The sequence below is a fragment of the Sceloporus undulatus genome, chromosome 3, assembly GCF_019175285.1.
Source record: "Sceloporus undulatus isolate JIND9_A2432 ecotype Alabama chromosome 3, SceUnd_v1.1, whole genome shotgun sequence".
Taxonomy (NCBI): Eukaryota; Metazoa; Chordata; class Lepidosauria; order Squamata; family Phrynosomatidae; genus Sceloporus; species Sceloporus undulatus.
Window position 1 is genome coordinate 97476560 of NC_056524.1, and position 18980 is coordinate 97495539.

Sequence of the window (18980 nt, forward strand, 5' to 3'; positions counted from 1 at the left end):
CTATGTGGCCTACCAGAGAAACCAGCTACAGCAGAGAGGTATACTCTCTAATGCTGAAGACTATAAGCACACGAAGAAAAATCTCTAATTCACTATGAAGATGAAAGCTTAGTATGTTGAGAATGTGTTCAGAAACTCTTATGTGACTCAGGACAGCAATAAGATACTACAGTGTTCTGATTTTTAAAATGTATATTTAGCTGGTGAGCTTGGTGTTCACTGAGCATTAGAACAGGCACTCCTTCATCCAGTCTTATCAAATGGATTAAAGGTCCCTCTTTTTTTAATTACAGAAATAAAGGCTTACTTCATATCCATCACACATGAAGAAAAGCAAGTAAGGATTGCAATCCTAAGCACACTTGCTTTTTAAGGTCTATTGAACAAAGTTGTTCTTCATCAATATTCACGAAATGGTGCTGTAACTCAAGTTCCATCTCTCTCTCTGTGTCCTGTGCCTCTCATAACAGAGGAATAGCTTGACTTGTGTTTACCACAGCAATAATATTGGACTTTAAAAACAGTGGCAACTAGCAGCTTTTCAGTGTGCTGAGAATCAAGGGAAAGGCTAGAGCCACAGTTAGGTGTCTAGATGCCGCTCACCTGATATGCCCTAGACTAATCTGCTTGGTAAATCTTGTCTCATCACTCTTGCAATAAAATATAACTGGATAAAGTGTGAAGACACATCCACCCCTCTGTAGCAGAGGTTACTTTTTTTTACCCTGGAAACCCATAGCATGCAAAACTATTGGCAAAGATCCTAAAGACATTTAGCAAAGTATATAAATATATGCCAGTGTTGTTAAACTGTGTCCAGCTATGAATGGTTACACTTTCTCAATTATGGAACCCGTGAGAAAGCACAATTGCTTGTGCAACTGTTTTTATGCTAGCATATAATAATTAGCCTGCTGTAATGTCCCAATAGGATTCCAGCCAATGTATTAACATATTTTTTCTTACATAATGCACATAATTTACAATATTAGTTTCTATAAATAAATTTCAAGTTCTAAAAAAATTGCTAAAAAATAAAACCCTGCTCCGCAGATTGGCAGAATGAGGAATGGCACAACAATAGTCTTGTCCTCTAGATTTGCACGATTGTCTTTCTAACTTCAGTATGTCTGTTAGTCTAGATATGTAAAAGTTAACATGGTTCATTCATGATTATTTTAAACATAATTAATCCCCCCTGCTGTCCATTCCTGTACAATACTAATGACATTCTTTTACATATATGATCCTAGAACAATCACTATAATGTCTGAATTCTTAGCACCAATAGTCACTTTATTTTTTAAGGTCAAATATAAATTTCATGAGAAATGAAATTCTGTTTTGGCAGTTCAGTCACAGTCTAAATGTTTATTTTGAAAAGAGCCCATAGAAAACAATAAAAATCTGTGTCTTGCTTTCAAATCATCATTGTTCTTCACTTATTGGTTCCCATTAGTGGTATCCATTTTCTTTTTTGCTTGTAAACTTATTAGAAAAAGGAGAAAATCAAAGGAAAGGAAAAAATGAAGGACAAACTTTTAAAAAAGTAAAACGATGTGAAGTTGGAATGACTTAAAAGCTACTGTCATTTCAATACCTTCTCTAGGCGGAATGCTGGATCTCAATCTAGATACTCTGTTGAAATCTTCTATGAGATGTACATAAAAAATAAGTCTGCTCAGAAGCACCAGTAATTAAAACTGACCATACACTGGCAAAATGAAGCTGGGAGATAAAGCATATCACTGGTGGGTCCCCACTGTTACAATTTATCATGTGCATTTGGGGAAGTAATTTTTACAGTGAAATCCATTTCCTTAAAGCTAGTCAGTATTCATTCTGCCGTGCAGAACCTACAGTAGACGTTGCAATTCACTGATGGTTCCAGTGTCTGTGGAATGCATAGTTCCTCTTCCATTTTCTCTGTCACACGTTAGCTGCTTGCCAATTAACCTGTAAAAGTAAGGAGAAAAGGATTAGACTTTAGACTTCAACTAGGTGAATGAATTTATTTTGCCAATAAAGGAGCATTATATTAACAAGGAGCCAGTATGGTGTAGTGGGTTGAGCTTTGGACTATGAATCTGGAGATCAGGGTTTGATTCCCCACTCAGCTATGGAAACCCACTGGGCTGGTCATGGGTGAGTCACACACTTGCAGCCCCAGAAAACCCCATGACGGAGTCACCTTAGGGCTGCTGTAAGTCAGAAATTACTTGAAGGAACACAACTGCAACAACAAGATAAAAAAGCTCCTTTAGTCAGCCATCTTGTTCTCTTATGACTAAACTGCATTACATCTCAATAGGCAAATGAATTTTACATTATAAGCAGAAACATAGTTTGAACAAAAGGAAATAGCTGCTGTAGTTCTTTCTCCCCCTTCCCCCACCACTTTTTTTTGGTAGGCCCAGAATGGATATTTCTTTTGCAGCATATTTGTTTCTTGTTTCCCATTTTATCACAAATACCACTAATAACTGTTTTGTTGTTGTTAACTGCCTTCACATAAATCTCAACTCATGGCAACCCTGCTGATGAGACACCTCCAAGATCCCTGTCCTCTACTGCTCTGCCCAACTTCTGCAAACTCATACTCATGATCTCTTTATTAAAAAGCCACACACTCTTTAGTTCATCAATCTATCATGTAGCCTTCGTCTCTTTCCACTCTTTCAACAGGTGCCCTGGTGCACAGTGCTTAAATGCCTGTACTGCAGCCACTCACTCACAAACCATAAGCCTTTACATAAATGATGTACTTTCACATTTTATAATTCCCTTTTTCTTGAAGCAAACATAGTTAGAAAGTGAAACAAAAATAGTATCTGCTGTTGTATCAGCAAGAAAACTAATTGCCATTGTGGCCCATTTTGGAAGCCCTGATGGGCAAATACTGCAAACCACAGAATTGTGTAATAGAGCCCCTGAGCAATGCCTCTCACCAATTTTATTCTAGGGCCTCCCCATATTGTATAAGAATAATTATGATAATATCATGGGGAAACACCCCCAAGAAATCCTTTATCCAAATGCAATGATAAAAAAACCCTCCCCACATTACTGTATATATCATAAGTGTTGTGTAAATGCCGACATAAGACTTTGCCATCTGAGAATTTGCCTCCCCCCCCCCCCCCTTGGTAATTTAAAAGTTCTTCAGTGAAAAAAGGCTAGTGGTCATAAAAAAGAAGGCCACAAAGAAGTCAGAGTAATCTAATTTTCTGTATCTGCTCTTTTCCTAAACCATGGGGAAAAAGAAAGACTTATCCTACAGGAACACAGATTCAGCTTTATCCTAACATAGCCTAGTCCTTAGCTGACCCCAACTATGAGATGTCCTAGTCTCTAATATTGGATTAATCTGTAGCCTTCCAGATGTCTGTTGGACTTATATCTGAGGAGCCATATGTTTTCCAACCTTTTTACAGTGGAAGATGTGACTGGGACAAAATTCCTCCACACAACAGGCAGCTAAAATAAAGCAAAAACTAACTTAACTTATGAAAGAGGCCTAACACTGGTCAACAAAAGAAACTTGTTTCCAACAAGCAACATTTTGTTAAGCTTTCCTAATAAATTAGCTTGAACAGCTACTATTTTCTCTTTGATCACAACTGCTTGAGATAAAGTACCTTTAATTTTTATTACACTGTTAAAGTTAGGAAGGCTAACTTAAACTGTCTAACACTGGTCTAGAAACACGACTAGAAAGATTTCAACTGAGTAGGACGTATTAAAACAAGTTTACATCTTTAACCAAGAAGCATTTCCGAACAGCGTGACTGCCTTTTTACCTCTGTTCACTAATGTTGGATCACTCCTTTCTATATAGTTCCTGTCTTTAAGCAAGCTGATCACTGCCTCCTACAAAGGTTTCATGCTTCCTACAATGAAATGGGGTAAGACAAGGGCCTGTGCACACTTATCTTGTTATCTGAGAAACGGGCATTAAGAAAAGTTCTTAATTAAATGCAACGGTTTTCTTAGCCTTCCGTTTCATGAAATTCTGTACTGTGAAAACAAATATTAAGGAAATAACATAGAACAGTAGGTAATTTAACACTAAAGATTTAAATATTTGACTTAGGCCTGTTACAGACTGCCAAAATAAAGCTGCTTCGGGTCTCTTTGGAGGTATGCTATTTAAATGATGTATGGGTCTTAAGAGTCCGGAGGTTGCGCCAAAGCCACACTCCATTCCTAAGCACTGGAGTGCAGCTTTGGTGCAGCTTCTGGATTCTTAGGACCCATGCATCATTTAAATAGCATGCCTCCAAAGAGACCCGAAGCAGCTTTATTTTGGCAGTCTGTAACAGGCCTTAGTTTGATCAATAGTGAAAAGGGTGATACTTAAATTTAGTTCAGTGAAACTATTTCAGATGGAAACCATACTTCAGGAAAACATGTCTGATTCTAGTCTATGGTTATTGAGGCACAAATAAATTCTTTAAATTATGCATTACAGGTAAGCCTTCTTCATTTTTTCCAGGTCACACACTACATTAAAGGCAAAATGCTTTTAAAAATTTATTTCATAGCAGTTATGTTGGGTACTGTATTTCACATTAATCTTGCAAAGCATATGTAGATAGCTCTGTCAGTTTCCAATAAAGAAATGGGTTCACATAAGTTCATCTTGAACAGGAGCAAGAAGAGGAAGGTGTGAAGAAACATTAGAGAACAATACTATTAGAGAACATTAGGAAATTGCCTTATATTGAGTCAGACCATTGGCTCATCTAGCCCAGTGTGGTTGACAATGACTAACAGTCACTAGTTCCAAACTGGTCACCCTTCCCTGGACATTGCAGGGATGTCCATCTGCATACAGAGTAGGCCACTGAGTGACTGCCTGTCTTTGGATCTCAGTTACATCCCACTTGGACTACTGTAACACACCCTACTTGGGGCTGCCTTTGAAGAGTGTTTGCAAACTTCAGCTGGCCCAAAGAGCTGCAGCCAAACATTTAACTGGGGCAGATTACAGAGACCATATTATGCCCCTGTTAAAGCAGCTCCACTCTGTCAATTTGAAAAGCTTCATATTGGATTGGAATGAAGGTAGGACTTCCTTTTGCAATGAGACAGCAGGGGCAAACATTTCTTTGCATTATTTATAATAGAATCAAAATAAACAGGAATTTATGTATACATGGAAGAGAAGAGGTTATCTTCCACCAAAGACACTGTCATCTCAAGAATGGATCTGTAGCCAAATATTTCACTGGCTGCTTTCAGCTTTGTTTTCCAGTGCTATTCTCCACACATCTCCTGAAAGCCCTTGTGAATTCAATAGGACTTAGTCCCAGATAAATGGCTAACAGCCACACACACTAATGTTTATTTATATGCATGGCGATCAGACAATCAGCTTTCAGATGGAGGCCAATAATCGTACTGATTGTAGTGGTGGAAACAACACAATAGAAGTCTGCACAGGTGTGTGGCAGAGACAGGATGTTTAATGTATTTTTAGCTACACAACCAGTGAAATGTACACTCTCAGTTCTGTTGGGCGGTAATCTAGGTCACTGTCAGAGCTTAATGCTCCAGTGCTTTCCTTGTGCTAAATACCTTTGCTAGCCTTTCTCATTGACAAGAGGTTAATCAGACTAATGTGTTGTGAAGACAAGGTCACAAGACACAGCACATTTCTTTCAGATCAGCAAAGAGACTGTGTCAAATGCACATTTATATGATACAGGATGATAAATATGAATCTTTTGGCACTCATGTCCAATTCTTATCCACTTTAGCTCACTAGGTTTTCCATGGTAATAAATATTCAGAAAGGGGTTTACCATGCCTCCCTCTATACTTTGCTACCAAGCTTTAGCTATAGTACCACTGCCAATGTCTCAGACAGATGTTCTGTCAATTTCACTCTTCATTGCCCAGTATCTGTTTGGCATATTTAGTCTGTTTTCTCAACAAAAGCCTTTATGAGAAAGACTCAGCACCCAGGACATGCATCTGTGGACAAGTCTACATAGGGACCACCAAACGCAGTGTGCAAACAAGAATCAAGGAACACGAGAGGCACTGCAGACTGGGCCAGCCAAAATAATCAGCAGTAGCAGAACATGCCACAAACCATCCTGGGCATAAAATACTGTTTGAAAATATTGAAGTTCTGGACCATGCCAACTACTACCATGTCGGGATGCACAGGGAAGCCATTGAAATCCACAAACACCTGGACAATTTCAACAGAAAAAAGGAAACCCTTAAACCAGTCCTGAGGAATAGCAAAATAAGGACTCAGCAAATGCAAATGGGAAACCATTCAGAGTCAGGGGCTTTCCCAGCAGATAATGATCACCAATTAGCAGACATTAATCCGCTTTTGCATTAGCCTCCCAGCCTGAGGACTGCCATCAGCACAGAACAATACACATGCAAATCACTCCTGCATTCCCAGGCTCACACAGTATATATACACCCAACTTTTTCCAGGCAAAGCATTCTCTGAAGATGCCAGCCACAGAAACTGGCGAAACGTCAGAAAGAAACTCTGCTACAACATGGTCACATAGCCCGAAAAACCCACAAAAAACTATGGATGCCGGCCATGAAAGCCTTCGACTTTACATGCTTTTAAATTATTTCCCAATGAACTGGCTATTTTTCATTGTGTTTTCAATGTATCAAAAGTATTACATGCTACATTACCAAATGCAGATTCCAGAATTGAATGATGAAGAAGTGCTCAAGACTAGTCTCATTTCAATAAAAACCTGTTCAAGGTGAAGTTCTACTAAGCTCACTGCAACTACAGATGATAAATTATTCCCTGGATTGCATCATAATGAATAGCTACTCCGGAGACTAGGGTTCGAATCCCCACTCAGCCACAGAAACCCACTGGGTGACCTTGGGCGAGGCACACTCTCTCAGCGTCAGAAAGCCATGTGATGGGTTTGACTTAGGGTCACCATAGGTCAGAAACGACTTGAAGGCACACAACAACAGCACAACAAAGATATTTTCACTTACTTCATATGTACTCACTGTGTCAAGTCTTTGCTCTTAGAAAAGAGACATACAGTAAAGATTCCACCAAAACCCATGGCAAGTAGCATTTGGCCAACACACTGAACATTGGAGTATGCATGCCAGCTTCCCCAAATCATTTCCATTAGGAAAACTGTATGTCAGCTTTCAAGGCTTGTATTTCTATGTTGCAATTCAATGAACTCCCAAGTGGCTTTTAAAATATCAAACAGCCATTTCTTTATACTTGAAGAATGCAATGATAATGGCAAAAAGCTGCTACACAACTGCCAGATACTTTGTGTGTTAAATACATAGTAAAACTAAATATGCTGGTCATTTCTCCCAGAAAGGAATTCTCCCCTACTACAGTATTCATGCTTTGCTAACATTCAGCCTGGCATGATACATAGGGCTGTCTTTGCTCAAAAACATAATCTCATGCAGAACACAGCTGCCAAGTTAACTGGAATCGCCCATCAGGAATATATTACTACAGTAATTAAAGCTCTCTGCTGGCTTCCAGTTTGTTGGCAGGCAGAAGACAAAGCACTAGTTTCACTCTTTGAAGCAATGAACAACCTGGGATCTACATATCCAAATTAGTCTGTTTTCCACTATAAACCAGCACCAGTTTAGATCTTCACTGGAGGCCCATTTTGGGATTCAGTTGAGCCTGGCTTCCCAATCAAAACAAAAGGAGTACATACCAGCAAACTAAGGAACATGTGAAGTCATTGGTCTCCCCATTCTTCATGCAGCCTGACCACTTATTTTGCTTATTTTGGGAAGAGCCACATGAAAGTTAATTTGTTCTTCCCCCCATTTTTTTTATTTTATTTAAGAAGGTGCTAAACCACTTCAGCTATTGGTGGTGCCAATCAACACCAGGCATTTCAAAGACAACTGGATTGGGGATTTTGTTTTGGCTTCTTGGTTATGGATTTCAGAGATCCAGCTGGTGTGATTTCAGAACAGTTCCACCACTTTACAAATATTGCACAAATGGTCAGGATGCAGCAACAGAGCTAATGTATCCTCTACATCTTTACCTCTATGATTCCAGCAGCAATCAGTAATGCAATGGTTTAAGACAGTGTGACTTACAACTGCATAGACATGTATAGACAGCATGGTGTAGTGGTTTAAGTGTTGATCTTGGACACAGACCAGGCTTCGAATCCCTGCTCCACCATGCAAACCCATTGAGTGACCTTGGGCAAGTCATCCTCTCTCAGCCGTAGAGAGAGGCAAAGGGAACCCCCCTGTGACAAATCTTGCCAAGAAACCCCCATGATAGGTTTGCCTTAGAGTGGCCATAAGTCAGAAGGCACAGAAAAACAATAACATGTATGGGACTGTGCCATCAGGAACTCTCATTCCCGTTAATATTTTCATGCATTATTTGCCAAGAATGATGTTGTTACTCATCAGTGAATGTGGATATGATGATGAACTTTAGAGATTGTCATCATGCAACTGTTGCTACATGTGAATCTACATAGGTATAAGAACTGCACTCCTGCAAGTAGCATCAGTAATGTCAAAAGCAGCACATTCTGCTAATGCTGGTATCACCAGTATTGTACCTATTATTTCCATTTTGCTGTCTTAGGAAATGTTCTATAACCTTTCCAGTGTGTCTTTTGTTAGACTTATTATCAACTATCACCATCATCATTGTATTAAACCTGGAAGACAGCATGTTGCAAAGTAAAGAACTGGACTTTGGGGCTATATTTATTTTTAAAATAAAAATAAAATTTAAAAAGTGCAAATATGCCCACTGCCCAAGTTGGGATCCCAGTACTAATGTATCCTGCTGTTTCAACTCTGAAAACCAGATTCGCTGTTTAACTCTGAAAACCAGATTCTCCCCATACTGGCATGTCTGAAGATGGTTTGAATTGCTCTTGTTTTCAAAATGTTTCTTTTGCTGGTGGTTACTTCAAAACATTTCAGGCAATGAAAACATACTGGACAAAATTTCACACTGAGCAGTAAAAAAAAAGCCCTACTTTTGGCGCCTATCTAGACTTCTAAGACTCTGGAGTGTTGACACTTGTGTACAGAAATATCATTTGCCTTGCAATCCTTTTATCTCAACAAGGAAAGACTTTGCAGGTCCAAGTCTTTCGGATGTTATGAAATTTCCCTGTAGCTGTTCTTAAAATGTTCCTCTTTCCCCTTGTAGGGGGCTGGTTCTGCTTAAACTCTGGGGTCATTAGAAGTTCTAACTGCAAATGTATTCTTAGCCCCTGACATCACCCTGTAAGACACCACCTAACAGTCTCTTGGCACCACATTGCCATTCTAGGCACTTGAAAAAAGGAGTTGGCTCTCCAAGCAAACAAGGCATGTTGCAAATAAACAAGAAAATTCTTGATGGCACAATGCCCTTATGTGGAAAAACTGAGACCATTCATTTCCTGTCACCACTGAATGCCTGGAGAATTTGAGCTTCTCAGGTTCTTATGTCAGTGCGGAGGCTGCATGTGAACCATTCTATTTTGCTTTTTTTTTTTTTGGGGGGGGGGGGGACCTACCAAATTCCAATACAGGAACACTGTTGGCTTGGGCATCCGTGGTATTGTGACAATCTTGCAAGCTTTCTCTTTCTCAGCACACCAGAATTATCACTTGAATGATTTACAGTGCATTTATTGTTTCAAGCAGATAAATAGGGTCCTTTCAGCTACTTGCCATAATCCCCCTTCAGTAATTGCTTTTCCCAAAAGCTCCTTCTTACCCTTTGTATAATTGCAAGTTTATAAATGGGCTTCTCCTTAAAAAAGAGGAAGAGGAAGAAGAAGAAGGAAAGAAAATCAAAATCTTCCTGCTGAAGGATGATAAAAGTGGCCACTACTAATACCCAATTCTTCCAGATATTACTTATGGCTACTGTATACAAATATAGTAGTGTCACAAGGAAGGGGAAACTAAAAGGTACAAATTCAAAATGTTATTATAATATAAAAAGGAAGGAAGGAAAGGTTCCTCCCACCTCCATCAATGGCAGTTTTCCAAAGTAGTCTTTTGATCAGCAGTAGGCCAATGTTTTGACTGACCACGATTGCCTTTAAACTAAATAGATGTTCATTTGCCCACAGCCACTCTAAGGCATATTAAAACTGTTGTTGTAGTTGGGTGCCTTCAAGTCATTTCCAATTTATGGCAAGGCTATCACAGGGCTTTCTTGGCAAGATTTGTTCAGAGGAGGAGCTTTGCCACTGGCTTCCCCTAAGGCTGAGAGCATGAGACTTGCCAAAGGTCACCCAGTGGGTTTCATGGCCCAGCTGAGAATTGAATCCTGGTCTCCAGAGTCATAGTCCAACTCTCAAAGTGCAAAATTGAATCTGCCACCAGGGTTTCAGAAAGTACTGCAGCTGTGGATTAACAACCCACAGGTATGGATTAAAGAAAAGGAAGAAAGTAGGCCAAAAGGCTGCCAAGTACTGTATCTCTTTGCAAATGTTCAAGAAGATGTAGCCTCAGGGCAGAATTCTACATCTGCCTGTAACTCACACCATTTCGGTAACTGCAAGTGATTTGTGTAGATGAGAAGAGATGCACATTTTCCAAAAGGATGTGAACAGCCCAAAAGACCTGGAAAGAGTTAAGATACTTCTCAATATCTGTCAGACAAGGGTTCTGTAGAAAAGGGATATGCCCACGCATGCATTTGTGAAAAGATAGATGAGAGCTGTCAGTGAAATAGCAGAATTTTTAAAAAGAAGGAACACATCTTCCAAGCTAGTCCCTATCGCTTGAAATTTTTTAATATCAGTAATAAAAATAGTTAGCATTTTTAAAACCAGCTGCCTACTAAGCACAGCTCATCTTTTTAAGTGATCATAAATTTAATAGAGTTATATGAGTAATTATATCTGCATTCCTAGGCATATCTACACAGAATTAAAGCACAGTGAGTTCATAGAATCATAGAGTTGGAAGAGACCACTAGGGCCATCCAGTCCAACCTCCTGCCATGCAGGAAATCCAAATCCAGCCTCCGTTTAAAGACCTCCAAGGAAGGAGACTCTATCACCCTCCGAGGGAGTGCATTCCACTGTCGAACAGCCCTTACTGTCAGGAAGTTCCTCCTAATGTTCAGGTGGAATCTCTTTTCCTGTAGCTTGCATCCATTGTTCCGGGTCCTGTTCTCTGGAGCAGCAGAAAACAAGCTAGCTCCCTCCTCAATATGACATCCTTTCAAATATTTAAACAGGGCTATCATATCACCTCTTAACCTTCTTTTCAATAAGGTTCAATAAGGTTTATTTCAGTACAGAGATATCTCAGTTAACTGAGCCTCTAAAGCTCCTTTTTATGTCTTGACCCCCTTTTCCTCCCTCTCATCTGTCTTGCTGGAAGCTTTTAGCAGCATCAGCATTGGGAAGATGGCAAAAGAGGGTGGAGAAACAAAGTTTCAGTGTCAGGTTGCAGCAGCATTTCTGTATTCCATTTTTCAATACAGCTTATGCTGAGAAACAGAAAGATTCTATTCTAGATAATTCTACTATACCTTTGTGTACAATAAGCAAGGCAAACACAGCAACAGCCTTCAAAATCCCTCAGTGAGTATGCGTGAGTAGCAAAATAGAGAAAAAGTGAGCCTACTTCACTAGCTATCCCCAGCATGGCTAAAAAGCATAGATTTGTAAGTCTGGAAACCAAAATGAAAATCATATGAAAAGTGGAGGCTGTTAAAAGAAAAATTAATCTCTGGATGCATTTTGAAGTAAGCCTTTTAGTCATCTCTACAAGGGACAAAATGTTTTTGTTTACTTAGGCAAAGCTTACCTGACCTGGTTGTTTCATTTCACTTGTGCATATTGTTAGTTTTGGATAAAAAGTCTGCTGAAACATATTGAATTGTTCTTCTTTTTAGTATAGGAACTAATTCCTATCCTTTCCATGTCAATGCTGCCTCTGTAACCCAATGTTCTGTTAAAGAAGTAATGCCCATGAACACATCTATTTCATTTACAGAGATGTACCTGTTCATGGGTATATAATTACCACCTGAGGCTTACTTCTGAGCAAATACACATTGATGTGTATTATAAATGCAAGCTTTACTGAAATCATTCTTTGAACATATTAACTATGGAGCAAGCTGTCTTGATCAAGGCATATGTGATCTGACCTCACTATACATGTCTATAATCAAAAACAGGCCCCACTGAGCTCATGTTCAAGTGTATATATAGCTCCAGATTACTGGGCAAACATGTATAGAATTGGGCTGTGAAAGTCTCTGCGTTGTAACATAATACAGTATAAAATTAATAACCAAAAACATTTGTGAGATTCCAAAACTCATTTCTACAGCAGTGATAGTAATAATAACATTCTCTCAACTGCCTTTTGCCCTAATGGTTTTAAAATATAGGCTCATTCTTGATCCCAGATAATCCCTGATTTTAGGTTCATGCTCTGGTTTCTCTAGCATCCATACAACTGGGATTGTAACCTTGAATATCCTCCTGCAGGCTTACTAAAATGTCCAAACTAAACTTTTGAAATCCATTACAAAAGCTCCAGCAGTTCAAATGTTGCCTGTAACAGTTCAAATAAGAAAGGCTTATCCACAAGCTGGCCAAGGTTAATTTGAAACTGTCCGGAAACAGTTGGGTTTGTTTGTATGCCAGCCAGCCAGGCATGGACCATCCACCCCTCTTCGAAGAAAATAAGCCAATCACCGCCACATATTTCAATAACCAACAAGATCAGCCTAACTCTCAAATCTTCATGTTCTTCAAAGTGCTTTCAACTTCTTCAGAAGCATATTACTTCTTTATTTAATGAAGACTCTTGATACAACAGAGTAATTCACATGACATAATAAGCCAAGTAATGGTGGAAATCTTTGTTTTGGATATAGTTGTGTGTTCCTGCATACTAATTTGATTCCTTCCACTTGCACTGGAAGCAGATAATGTAACTATGGTTTATCATGTCGTCCAAATGCTTTCTGTTCTGGATTCTTTATTTTCTCAAAAAAGAAACGCCATTCCCCAAAAAGCAACCCTTGATGCATTCTCCAGTCATTGGAAAAAAGGAGAAAGCATCTGCCTTCAAGTGACATGATAAACAAATTACAGAACTTTGCTCCATGCTATGTTTAGGTACTCCTGCAGCATTGCCCATAAGCAACAAGCTAGGGTTGTCTTGGTTTCTCGGTTCATCATATTGTGCAGTTGTACAAATGAATGAAACATTTCCAAGCCTCTATTTCTTTTCCTCTCTCCTCCCCCCTATATATATATCATGTACATGTGTTCATGTGCAAGCCATTCTATTAAATTCAAACTTCATTGTAGCCACATGTTTCTAGAGGGTTTACCATACGAATTCATCCATGCACAAGGGAAAGCTTTCTGTCTGCACCCAGTAAATCCATACACATTTATAAAGAGTATAAAGAGAGTGCCACAGCTAAATGAACACCTGTACAAGTGCATCTCCAGATAAACCTTAGTGGTATTTTTCCCCATTATCATAAAACATTCAGGATCACTAATTCTGGTTTGTCAGTGGAGGCTGGTCCATTAAGGCAAATATGTGTTAATGTGGCAGCCTCTGCTCATGGGAAAGCAGACAGCTGAGCTGCCAAAAGTGACAGAACCAGGCTAACCATGTGTCCATTTCATTCTTCTAAATTCATTCAAGCACCACATCTCATTTACTAGAAACATGCTTATCCAAGCATCAGAGGACCTTGCTTCAGGAGAAAGATCTGGCTACCATATCCCTCTCATCAAACAAGTAACTTTTGGAAGCACCAAAGCAAGAATGTCTTATTTTCTATCAAAACAGGAAAGCAGGGTTTTTTTTTCTCAGATGTGATTTACAGGCAGAGTGAGTAAAAAGTTTACTTTTGAAATGCCGGTGCCTAGGACACCTCCACTGCCACGACCATCATGGCCACACTGGTGAGAATTTGTAATGCAAAATGAGATTTTTCCAAAGACATCGGAGACGTGGCTGTGTTAGTCTGGAAAATCAGGATGGAAAGGCATCTTATACCATCTTTGAAGCTAACTGAAAGAAAGAAGCAGGTAGCATGAGCTTTCATAGACTAGAGTCTCCATGTTAAGAAAGCAAACAGGAAGGGAATTAATTCATTTGAGATGTGGTGCTGAAGAAAAGTGCTGAGACAGCCAAGAAGTCAGAGAAATGGGTCCTAGAGCAGATCAAACCAGAAATCTCCCTGGAAGCCTAGATGACTAGACTGAGGCTGTCATACTTTGGCCACATCATGAGGGGGCATAACTCACTGGAAAAAACAATAATGCTGGGAAAGGTAGAGGAAAGCAGAAAGAGAGGAAGGCCACCTGCTAGATGACTCTATTAAAGAGGTCATGGGTATGAATTTGCAGGACCTGAGCAGAGCAGTGGAGCATAGGGAGTTCTGGAGATGTCTCATCTACAGGGTCACCATGGGTCGATATCGACTCAAGGGTGGATTACAACAACAAAAGACCTGGGGGACTAAGGGAAAGAAAGCAGCTGGTACCATGAGCCTACTCCCTCAGGATGCATGGGAGACTCAAGTCTAGGAAAGCTGACACTCTTTCTTTCTTTCTCAGAGGTGCTCCAAGATCCCTTTGCATAGGATTTCCTGAAGAAAGTAGGCAGTGGGATCTTGTAGCACTTGGGAGACTAAGCTCCAAGATCCCTTTCCACACTGATTCTTGTCCTCCCTCCCTTCCCCTTTGCTATTCCAAAGCAAACTGACTGGTTGCTCTCCTCCCCCCCCCTCCCCCCCCAGACCTCTAGATCTCTCTCTCTCTGTCCGAAAGATCGCTGGTGACATGAGACTTGAGCCTACTTCCTCAGATGCATGGAGACTTGTGCCCAGGGAAGCTCCTGCTCCCGGCTTCTTCCTTTCCCTCAGCCTCAGAGGGGCTACGAGGCTCCTTCGCCTGCAGCTCTGCCCCAGCACTGAGCAGCCAGGGAGCTTCAAGCGGGGCCTGGCTGGAGCATCATTCCTGCAGAGGTCTAGGCAAGTGTTCCTAGCATCCTAGGAGGGACCCTCTCGCTGCGGCCCAGGGCTTTCTTCCGTCGAGTCTCAGCCCTGACTCTGGAGACTAACGCGGCTGGGCCTTTGAATGGAAGAGGGCCCTCCGGCCTCTGCTTAAAGACCTGCAAGGGAGGAGACTCCGGGCGGCTGGAGAGAGGACCAAATGGGCCGACGGGAGCCGTGGGGCTGCCTACCTGGGTCGGGTGCGGGTGCGTCGGGGCTGGTGCTGAGGGGGTAGCGGAGGATGCGCATGGGCCCCAGGCAGTCCCTCTCGACCTGCTGGACCTGGGCCCGGCTGAGGCGCTCCCTCCAGGCGTGGAGGCCTTGCCTGGCGTCGCGGGGGGAGAGCAGGAAGGGCTTGGGGGCGGCCTCGGAAGACTGGGCTCCCCCTTCCCCTCGGGCCATGTGGAGGGCGAAGTCCTGGAGGGCCTCGGGGGCCTGCAGCCCGGCGAAGGCCATCAGCCTGCGGGCCTGCCCTCGGGGGTCCCGCACCAGGTCCTCGTAGCGGAGCTGGGTGTAGCGGCGCCGGAGCCACGGGGGCCCTCCCCGCCGGGCCAGGAGCAGGTCCCGCAGCCAGCCTTGGCAGATCACCTCCAGGGCCGAGCCCAGGAAGACCTCCGCCCGAGGGGGCTGCGGCTGGGGATGATGATGGGGAAGAGGAGGCTGCGGGAGCCGTCGGGGCCGGTCTTTGCTGCGCAGGACCTGGATGCTCTCCCGCAGCAGCGCCTGCTTGGCCTTGAGGCGGGAGTTGTGGACGGCGCGGGGGTCGCGGAAGAGCTGGACCACGCGGAGGTCGAGGGCCGGGTCGCGGAGGAGGGGGGCCAGGGCGGCCAGCTGCAGGAGGCGGACGTCCTTGATGACCACCACGGGGGCCTTGCGGCACTCGGCCTCCAGCTCCTCCAGGGCCCTCGGGGGGCAGCTCCGCTCGCAGGCCGCGCCCTCCACCAAGGCCACCCGGCTGCGGGAGAAGGGCGAGTCCCGGCAGAGAGGGGCCGAGCAGATGACCTTGTTGGTCCGCCACCCGAAGAGGCTCCGGGTGGTCAGGTTGGGCGCCCTCCAGAGCGGGGATCCCGGCTCCTCCTCGGGGCCCTGCGGGGCGGAGGAGTAGAGGGCCAGGACGGAGAAGTCGCAGCGGAAGAGCGAGCGCAGCATGTCCCGGAGGGCGCCCTGCAGGCTGAGGGCATCGCCTGGATAGAGGGCCTGCCAGAGGTGCCACATGGGCTCGTAGAGGTAGAAGACCTCCGGGTGCTGCTGGAAGAGCTCCCCGACGAAGGAGGAGCCCGTCCGCCAGCTGGCGTGCAGGTAGATCTGCCTCCGGCGCCGCTTCCTTCCCTCGTCCCCCCAGCGCTCTCCCTCAGCCCCAGCCTCCTCTTCCCAGCCCCAGGGGCCCAGGCCCTCCGGGAGGAGCAGGAGGCCCCTGCTGCTGCTGGGGCACGGTGCCCTTTCCCCCGCCCGCCCCTTCGGGGAGCCTAGCAGCCCCAGCAGCCCCAGCCCCAGCAGCCCCCAGCAGAGCAGCAGCGCCAGGCAGCGGAGGAGCAGCGGAGGAGCAGGAGAGGGAGGAAGAAGATGAAGAAGGGCCCGACCAGGCCAGCGGACACGCTTCATCCTGGACCCTCCAGAAAGGCCTCCAGGGGCCACAGGCAGCCGAGGGGGACCCCGGGCCCAGCACAGCCTGGCCGCTGCTGCCGAGCCTGAGGAGGCTGCTTCGGATTCTCTCGCTCTCTCTCTCTCTCTCTCGCCGCCTTGAATCCCGGCCCACAAACACGCCCCTCGCCGGCCAAAGGCAGCCAGCCCAAAGGAGCCCCAGCACGCCTTTGGAAACGTATACATATATATGTCCTTTTCTTTTATGTTATGTTATTTTATTTATCTTTACCCCGCCTTTCTCCCAAAGTCGGGACCCAAGGCGGCGCACAATCATTGTAAGCCGCTCTGGGAGCCTTTAGGGCTGAAGGGCGGGATATAAATACAGATGATAATAATAATATATATATCTAGATCTATCCTGTCTTTTCCCCAAGTTGGCACCCAGCATGGCTCTCTCGCTCTCTCTCTCTCTCATTTTATCTTATTCTTATCCCGGCCTTCTCCCACGTTAGGACCATATATACATACATACAGTGAGCTGTCCTGGGTCCCAACTTGGGGGATATCCATCTATCTATCTATCTATCTATCTTGTGAGCCGCCTTGGGTCCCAACCTGGGAGAAAGGCGGGATATATATATATATATATATATACACACACACACACACACACACATATATATATATATACACATATATACCCATCCTTCCTGCCCGTGGTGAACATTAAAGCAGGACCCAACCAGCTTTGCCTTTGTTTTCCCACAGCAGCTCCCTTATGAAGAGCTTGGCAGATGCCAAGAGCCTCCTCCTCGCCTCCTGGAAAGAGACCAACAGGAAGCCTCTTATTTCCAGAGCCAGGTAACAGCCACTGTTTGGGGAGAGAAGAAATGTTTGGCCTCCTTGGTCTGAAGCCCTGAAGCTTTCTGGTTCCTTTTCAGATGCTCTGTTTGTAATGCCTTCATTTCTTCCCATGCTCTGCCAGTTTCATCCCCAGCCCTTGGACCTCTGGGACTCTTGTCTCTTCCACTTCTTCCAGCTTCCCTTCAGTTTTTCTTAAACTGGAGCAGAATGACACGCATTAAGACAGTGTTGAAAATAGAAATCCTCCTTCATTCCTGTATTTAGAAGAAGTTGTTAGCATAATCAGCGACAATAGTCACAACAACAACAACAACAACAATTAAAATCCAAATCTAAATCATGAAGAATTCCAGACAGATCAAAAGAGGGATTCATGGCGACTGAGGTGTGTGTTTGTGTATGAAATTGTATGTGAAATAACATATCTTTGTAAACAATAAACGTCACCACTTTGTTTCTGGATGTTTGTATGCCTGTGTCGTTCTTGTTGTTTTGCTAATGGATCGTTCAGTAATTTCAGTATGACTGAAATGTTGTGTTTGTTTCCCCCTTTTTTTGCTGTAACTTGGGATTCTTCTATTAACATAAACATTAATTATTTTTATAGAGATAACTTCAGTTTGGACACTTAAATACTTAGGTGTTGATCTATTTAGGGCTTTGTACACTAAAACTAACAATCTGAATTAGGCCCAATGGTTCACCTGTAGCCAATGCAGAGATGTCATAACATGTAAGATACTAGCACTTTGAACAACTGAGTGCCAGCCTTGTGATGCAGCAGAAAGATACATGTCCAGCTTGATTAGATACTATACGTCTTCTGTCCTTCAGCATTGTGAAAAATGAAAGAGTAGAGAATAAACCTGGCATCATGGCATTAGCAGTATCAGGATGTTTGTTTGCAATTGTTATTGTTTCAGAAAATGAGAACTTAATCGTTGTTATTGCCCTTTGTATTTCTTCATACTGATATAGTTAACTTTTTTGTTTCATCACAGCATGTAGACACTTCCTTTCATATTTAGACTTTATGCCAGGACAGTGTTGTCAGTGTTTTCTCTAAAGAATCGTAGAGTTGGAAGAGACCTCAAGGGCCCTGATCCAGTCCAGCCCCATTCTGCCATGCAGGAACTCTCAGTCAAAGCATCCCCGACAGATGGCCATCTAGCCTCTGCTTGAAGACCTCCAAGGAAGGAATTCCACCACTCTCTGAGGGAGTTTGACCGCATCTTCCACTGTCGAACAGCCCTAACTGTCAGGAAGTTCCTCCTAATGTTGAGGTGGAATCTTTTTTCCTGAAGCTTGCATCCATTGCTCCGGGTCCTGTTCTCTGGAGCAGCAGAAAACAAGCTTGCTGCCTCCTCAATATGACATCCCTTCAAGTATTTAAACAGGGCTATCATATCACTTCTTAATCTTCTCTTCTCCAGGCTGAACATCCCCAGCTCCCTAAGTGTCTCCCCATAAGGCATGGTTTCCAGACCCTTCACTATTTTAG

At 43.2% G+C, this 18980-nt stretch overlaps 1 protein-coding gene across 1 annotated transcript; it reads right to left on the bottom strand.

Moving 5' to 3' along the window:
* Positions 1–1275: 1275 nt before the first annotated feature.
* On the bottom strand, positions 1276–16839 carry CHST7 (carbohydrate sulfotransferase 7). Its single transcript, XM_042456773.1, has 2 exons — positions 15223–16839; positions 1276–1956 (listed from the first exon to the last, which is right to left on the bottom strand). Exons 1-2 carry the CDS (start codon positions 16631–16633, stop codon positions 1952–1954), a joined length of 1416 nt encoding a protein of 471 aa, XP_042312707.1. The 5' UTR covers positions 16634–16839; the 3' UTR covers positions 1276–1951.
* Between the last annotated feature and the right edge of the window lie 2141 nt (positions 16840–18980).